The 7,456-nt window shown below is 42.8% G+C and overlaps 2 protein-coding genes across 11 annotated transcripts in view; both read right to left on the bottom strand.

Moving 5' to 3' along the window:
• The window catches only part of LOC105297071 (protocadherin gamma-C4), a 159,371-nt gene that overhangs the window by 112,563 nt on the left and 39,352 nt on the right, over positions 1-7,456 (bottom strand). Inside the window, exons 1-2 of one of the 10 annotated variants that reach the window (XM_023534874.1) lie at positions 2,309-5,530; positions 1,418-1,534 (exon numbers count right to left, since the gene is read on the bottom strand). The exons of 8 other annotated variants lie outside the window; for them this stretch is intronic. In XM_023534874.1, the coding sequence (XP_023390642.1) occupies positions 1,529-1,534; positions 2,309-4,732 (2,430 nt within the window). In that variant the 5' untranslated portion in view covers positions 4,733-5,530 and the 3' untranslated portion in view covers positions 1,418-1,528. Of the gene's footprint in view, positions 1-1,417; positions 1,535-2,308; positions 5,531-7,456 lie in introns of those variants that run through there. One more of the 10 variants, XM_023534858.1, reaches the window with a different exon arrangement.
• LOC111744380 (protocadherin gamma-A6-like) lies at positions 5-1,262 on the bottom strand (the record flags this gene model as incomplete). Its single annotated transcript, XM_023534911.1, has 1 exon — positions 5-1,262. A coding segment is annotated over exon 1 (1,224 nt), but the record flags the coding sequence as incomplete, so codon positions are not given.

Here is a 7,456-nt window from a genome sequence, read left to right as displayed (position 1 = left end):
CTGTATTGGTCACTAATCGATAATAATTGTCTACTGATTTTTCCAGTTCAAATGGCTGACTTCTTGATATGGAACAAGTTACCAGGCCATTCAGCCCAGAGTCTTGATCATATACTTGAAAAAGAGCAATTACTGTTCCCGGAGGTGTACTTTCAGCAACTGACCTGCTTCCAGATGTAACTACCACTTCTGGTACATTATCATTCACATCTAAGACAGTTATTAAGACTTTTGCTCTGTCTTGTAGACCTGGCCGATCCCGGGCTTCAACATCCAGCTCATAAAAGCTGGAGTCCTCATAGTCTAGGCTTGCAGAAGTTGATATTTCTCCAGTCAAAACATTCAAGCAGAAAATCTTTGAGATCTTTTCTGTAATCCTCACAAAGGAATATGTTACTTCTGCATGGACTCCTTCATCCTGGTCGGTGGCATTTACTGACAACACTGGCGTACCTACTGGCAGATTTTCAGGAACACTCACACTGTAGACAGGCTGAGTAAACACTGGAGCATTGTCATTCACATCTAAGACAGTTACCAGAATTCGTGCCACACCTGAGCGAACAGGGTCACCGCCATCCATGGCAGTAAGAACCAAATGGTAAATAGCTTCTCCTTCCCGGTCCAGGGCACCATCCAGCACCAGCTCTGGGTATTTGGGTCCATGGGCTTTAGTTGGCACGTCCACTGAAAAGTGCCTATTTCCACTGAGCTTGAAGCCCTGAAGAGAGTTCATTCCCACATCTGGGTCACAGACCTCCATTAGCGGAAAACGAGAGGATGGGGCTGCGTTTTCGAGAATTTTCACCTCCAATTCTTCCCTTAAGAATTGGGGTGTATTGTCATTAATATCCAAGATTTCTACTTCTATGGGATAAAGATTCAGTTTATCCTCAACGAGGATATTAAAACTCACCAGACACCGCGCACTTTGAGCACAGAGCTCCTCCCGATCTATCCTACCCGCTGTGACCAAGCTGCCACTTCCCAGGTTCAGAGCGAAAAGCTGCGTCCTACCTCTGGAGACGATGCGGACTCCGCGCTCCGCCAGCTCCCGGGGCTCCAGCCCCAGGTCCTTGGAGATGTTGCCCACGAATGAACCTTTGTCCAGCTCCTCAGGAATGGAGTAAGAGATTGGCCCGGCCTGGGCCCCCCACAGCGTCCCCAGGATCTTGAAGAGCAGGACTAACCCACTGTAGCGCCGCCAGCATCTTTGCGGAGCCTCCATTACTGGCTCCTTATGGACTTCCCTGGGATTATGAGTGGCGGGAACAGGTTCTCACACTCTTGAGCTTCTCAGAATTAGAGGTCAAGGTCCATAAACAAGCAGAGATCCTATGTGAAGCGTTTTAGGTCAGAATTTTTGTGCAGCTGCAGAGCTTTTATGTCCGATCTGCTTTGTGCTTGGAGGATGTAACTCGAGTTCTCATTGCTTTCCTTACCCGGGTTAGTGAACAGCGACGCTTAGAGTCCTGATATAATACTGCATCCTTTTTGTGAGACCATCATACACAGGATCTTATTTCTGCTAAATCTGCATAGATGACACTTGTAAAATTTTTGTCCCCAAGAATGAGAAGCATTCGGAAAAATAAAAGAGCCTATTTTGAATAATTTTATATGTTCCCTGGAATTTATCACTCATTTTGTGGCAATATTTCTTAGGGCCTTGGAGAACAAATAACATTACGATTTCCTGTAAATCTTGAATTATCACACTCCACCATCATTTATATTTGTCCCATTTTTGATAAGGGTACCAACAACCAGAGACATATTTGGAACCAATACACTTAGTGTCAGTTAAGTGTTGTCATGATCTATTTTTATAAATGTATAGATTAAGATCTGCTCTAATTTAGCCAATATTTGTGTATACTTTTTAAAACATGAAAAGGAATGAGAATATATGGGCTACATTGAAAAATATTTTTATATTATACATTATATACAAACCGTAGTTTAGGGCTGCATTGAAACTAAGTAAGTCACTTAATTGCCTAAATTTGTGTTTAATTACGTCTAGGTAATATGTTTCACAATGAGAATGTGAGGTACTAATGTATTAGAAATATTTCAGGATATATTGTTTTAAGATAATCAATTTCAAGATCACAAGGCAACTTTTATGAAAGAACAATTGTAATATAGGCAAGTGAACAAAGAATTTCTAACACTCCCGTTGTATGCCCCCCAAATCAATTAAATACAATAAAATCATTATCTAGCCTATATACTTTTTACCTCTAAAATAATCAATTGAAACCTAATTAAACTTATGGGAAGAAAGGACTTTGAAGTAACTCACCTGTTGTAAATTAACTGATTCAGAAGTCATTTTGGGATTGTCATTGCTGGTACTTTCAAACCAAGAGGCTTCATTACATAGAAGATCTTGTGGTGGAGCATGTTCAGGGTTTATATTGAGAAACTTAAATTCAGTTTTTGAGGAATGCGAGGCAGCGCATAGATTGTAGGAATAAGGCAAAGTCCCTTCGCAGTAGTTAGGAAGAACCTCGGGTGCAGTCTTGGAGCAGACAGCACTTGTCTGAAAGCAACTCCAGCGGGTAGAGCTGGAGGCGCGTCGCAGGCTCAGGGCAACCGCCAGAATCACCGCGAGGAGGAAGAGCACTGAAATCAAGGCCAAGGCCACCACCAGGTAAAACTGCAGCTCAGCCTGGGGGTCAGAGGGTGCGGAAATGTCTCTGAGGTCTGGCAGCGCCTCTTGTAGGCTGTCTGCGAAAACCAGGTGCAGCGTGGCTGTGGCCGAGAGGGGTGGCTGTCCCCCATCGCGCACAGCGACCAGCAGGCGCTGGCGGGCAGCGTCCCTGTCGCTCAAAGCGCGCGCCGTGCGCACCTCTCCCGTGCGCAGCCCCAGGCTGAACAGTCCGGGCTCGCTGGCCTGCAGCACGTGGTAGGACAGCCAGGCGTTGTGTCCCGAGTCCGCGTCCACCGCCACCACCTTGGTGACCAGGTAGCCGGGCTGCGCGGCGCGCGGCACCGTGTCGAAGAGCGCCGAGCCGTCGGGCCCCAGCGTCGGGTACAGCACCCTAGGCGCGTTGTCGTTGCGGTCGCCCACCAACACGCGCAGGCTCACGTTGGCGCTGAGCGCGGGCGAGCCCTGGTCGCGGGCCTGCAGCGTCAGCTCGAAGGCGCGCAGCTGCTCGTGGTCGAAGGCGCGCTGCGCGAACACCACGCCGCTCTGCGCGCTCACGGACACGTAGGACGACAGCGCTCGCGGCTCCAGGTCGCTGGCCACGATGGAGTAGTAGACTTGGCCGTTGGGTCCCAGGTCCGGGTCGGAAGCGCTGACTTGGGCGATAGATGCCCCGGGTGGGTTGTTCTCGGCCACCGGGACCATGTAGGAGGCCTGGAAGAAAACAGGAGCATTGTCGTTGACATCAGCGACATTAAAGGTGACGCTTCTTTTGGAGGAGAGAGGAGGTTTACCTCTATCGGTGGCTGTGATGGTGATGTTGTATTCCGGAGTCTGCTCTCGATCTAGGGCTCCATCTGTCACTAACTTGTATGTGTTTTTCGTATCTTGAACTATTTTAAATGGGAAATTTCCATGTAGTTGGCATAGGGTTTCCCCATTTAATCCAGAATCTCGATCGTGTGTTTTGATCAGGGCAACAACAGTCCCCAGTTCAGCATCTTCTTGTATATGTTTAGATTCAGAATCCAGGGTTATCTCCGGAGCATTGTCGTTTTCATCCAGAATATCTATTTGTATTTTACAATGGGCTGTGTGATGTCCACCATCCTTTGCTTCTACCCCAATCGTGTAGCTCTCTCTCTCTTCAAAATCCAGTCCTCTGCCAGTGGTGAGTTCCCCTGTTTTACTGTCCAGCTTGAACAGTTGTCTCACTTCCTTACCAATATTGATGAAAGCGTAAGTGATCTCAGCATTGATGCCTTCATCCAAGTCAGTGGCCATTACTCTTAGCACAGAGGAGCCCACTGGCAGATTCTCCTGAACACTGACCCTGTACATGTCCTGGGCGAACACTGGGGGGTTATCATTTGCGTCTGCCACAACCACCCTGATCTGGGTAGTGCAGCTTCTGGCAGGCTCACCCCCATCCACAGCTGTGAGGACCAGGTGGTGGCAGGACTGCTCTTCCCTGTCCAGGGGAGCTTTCACTACCAGCTCTGGGTACCTACTGCCGTCTAGGTTCTCCTTCTGGATCAAAGAGAAGTGCGGATCTGGGCTGAGGTAGTAATGCTGCAGAGAATTGAGCCCTACATCTGAGTCTTGTGCGGATTCCAAGGCAAAGGTGGCTCCCGTTAGGGTCAGTTCACTGATTTCCAGCTCAGTGATATTTCTGCTGAAGGTCGGTGGGTTATCGTTCACATCCTGAATCACCACGGTTATATGAAAAAAGTTCAAAGGCTTTTCAGCGACCATTTCGAATTCCAGAACACAGGTCGACTTCTTGCCACAAATCTGCTCTCGGTCTATGCGATCGCTCACAAGTAAGTCCCCATTCTCGGTGTTCACTGTAAAGAATTTCTTCTCGGTACTAACCCGCAGGTTCCGAGTAGGCAAATCTGGCACGCTAAGCCCCAGATCCTTGGCGAGGTTCCCCACCAGCGAGCCTCTTGCCAGCTCCTCCGGAATAGTGTAGCGGATCGGCTCCGAGAGCGCGGGGCAGAACAAAGACAGCAGGAGGAGAAAAGGCATTCGCCTCCGCCCAGCCCGGCCCTGCGGTCCCCAGCGGCTTCCCATCCCGCTCTCTATGCCTTTGCCTTACTGATTCCGAAGAGCTGAGATTGCTAAATGATCCCAATAATTCTCTGAGCAGGAGTGACTCCTTGATTTGTCTTGGCAGGCAGATTCTCTGATAGGTATCTCGGCGGCAGAGAGCCGGAGAGGGAGTGCACAGTTCCCCGGATTCCGGGGTCCAATGAGGATTTCTTTAGGTCTAGAGGAGCTGACACTTCGCTTAGTACTAGCCGACAGCGGCACCCCGCGTCTGGGCTGCAGAACTGCAGTACTGGTTACTAAGTTCCAAATACAGAGATGCCTAGAAGACAATTCCACTGTGTCCTGATGCTGATAATCATTCTTCCCATTGGACAAGAATTTTCATATTATTTTAAATATTTACTATGTCTTAGATCTGGCTGTAATTTCTTTGAAGTTGAACTTTATCCATCCAAATCAAGTGATTTTTATTCTTCAAAGAGCAGAGGTACCTTGCTGAAGATATTTATTGGCAGAGTGGTGCTTTTAGTTTCCATTTTCATAACACCTTTCCTGCTTACCTTGGTAGAACTGAGGACCAAATAAAATAATATATAGAAAGTAATACAAATGAAAGACAGTGTTGGTGGTGGCGTAAAGTGTAATATGTAAATACTTGAAATAGTTTGATATGTTATTCCACTCTATTTCCTTTTCTTCTAACTTATAAAAGTTATGTCTCATAACTTTTAGTTGTATCCTGTTTCACTTTCCTGTATCTTATCTTCCTTTTTATTATCTTTATCATCTTCTTATCTTTATCTTCTCTCCAAATTAATATGTAGCAAGGAGATTGGTTGTCCTTATAAAATAGAAGCATAGTAAGAAGCAATACACTCTCTTTTCTTTAGTTTCCAAGTGTCTATTTTTAACTGAAAGACTATAAATAAAAATTATTCCACTAATTTTATTTTTCCACACTACATTACTATTGTCTTTAATTGTATTGTTTCTTCTCAAGTAGCTTAATAATGGTGAGTTATTTGGATTATGAGGGTGAAGTATGAGTCCTTATAATTATATATTTCAAAGAAAGTAATCTATGTTGCCAAATTTTCCTTGATACCCAGCTTACTATCTGGTCATCCCAGCTCTTTGTTATTGACACTCTTCTATTGTTAATAAGCATGGCAATTTTCATGTTTCTGATATATGTCTTACAGTTTTGATTCCACTTCAAAACTAGAAAATTCATAAATAAATTGTTTAACCTACATAATATATTGTCGTTCTAAAATTTTAGAGATGTGTAGCAGTGTTGAACTCATAGTAGAATAGCATTAGATACCATTGTGTTCAGGATTCTGGACAGAAACTCATAGGCACCTCTACTTTATACAAACATAAAAAACACTACTGACTCAAGACTTTGTTCCAAAACATGACTGAGCAAGTACCTTTCCGCCACTGTGTAAACTTTTATTAGTAGAGGAAAGTTGTCTTTTCAGAACACATATGAAACTAAAGATTCAAACATTTAAAAAGGTATACAGTATATATAATATGTACACTCAAGAATTTTATTATGTAAAATCTAGTGAAGTTTATAGAGGTTTAAAAGGTATTTTTCCATTGCATGAAAAATTTAGGACACATACCCAAATCAATAACTTTTTCTGTAAAAAATAATGGAAAAGTGAGTTTTCCTGTAGGAGTGAATGATATCAGCATCTATTATACAGATTCTCCTGTTAATCTTTGGATGCATTCATTATTCAGTGAGTCTGCACATTTTACATTGAGATCAGAATCGACCCTATATAAATATAATTGGATCCCCTTCAAATAAATGTTCAAAGAATATTTTAAAATAAAAATCAAGTGGCCCTAGTTTCCCAAATGTATCAATAAACCTTTCATGTGGTTGAGTAATGTAGCCTACTATTCCATAAATAATGTTTTATTACCATTTCCCCATTTATTCATACTTTGCAGCTGATGTTCAAGTTGAAAATACAAAATATGAAAGATCAAAAATTCATTTAAAAAGAAGCTCTTGAAAATCATCTTCAGTAAATCAGAGGTCAAAGTGAATAGGGTAGCTCTGTCATTACAACACATACTCATGAAATTTGAGACCTACACACCAGCATTTCATTAAGAAAAATCTATTAATTTAAGATAAACATATCTCTGGGAAATGAGTTTTAAAATTTTAAGTCATTTTAAAGTTGAATTGATTTTCCAAACACAAATCTTAGACTCTTATAATAAAGCAAAATTGTATGCAAACATTCAGGTAGATACTGATTATGAAAAGTGAAGGGGCTACCTGTAACCAGAAGGTGTCAGGTGTATGACATATTTGAATTTAATGAACAGCAGTATCTAAATCTTTGGAGATTTTAAATTACATCACAGAATGAAGTACAATTCTAAGGCTCCTCATTAATTCCTTATCTCAACAGATACACATGTTCAATAAGTTCATGGTGTAATCCAAACTTTCCAGATTTCAGAATGCCACAGACATTATCATCACTAGAAATTTAAGCTTTTTTTTTATATTTATGATGCAGAAGTTTTCTATATTTTTCCACTGATTTATGCAAATACTGTAAATGATTCCCTTATGCAGACAGCAGATATGCTAAAATGGCAATGTTGCACAGTATCCTTTGTAAAACATATTCACTATTGGTATTTAGGCAAATATTCAAGAAAGAACATTAAATCCAGCAATTTTGATCAACCAAACAACTCATT

The sequence above is a fragment of the Pteropus vampyrus genome, unplaced genomic scaffold (genome assembly GCF_000151845.1).
Source record: "Pteropus vampyrus isolate Shadow unplaced genomic scaffold, Pvam_2.0 Scaffold134, whole genome shotgun sequence".
Lineage (NCBI taxonomy): Eukaryota > Metazoa > Chordata > Mammalia > Chiroptera > Pteropodidae > Pteropus > Pteropus vampyrus.
This window is presented reverse-complemented; position numbering and strand designations above follow the sequence as displayed.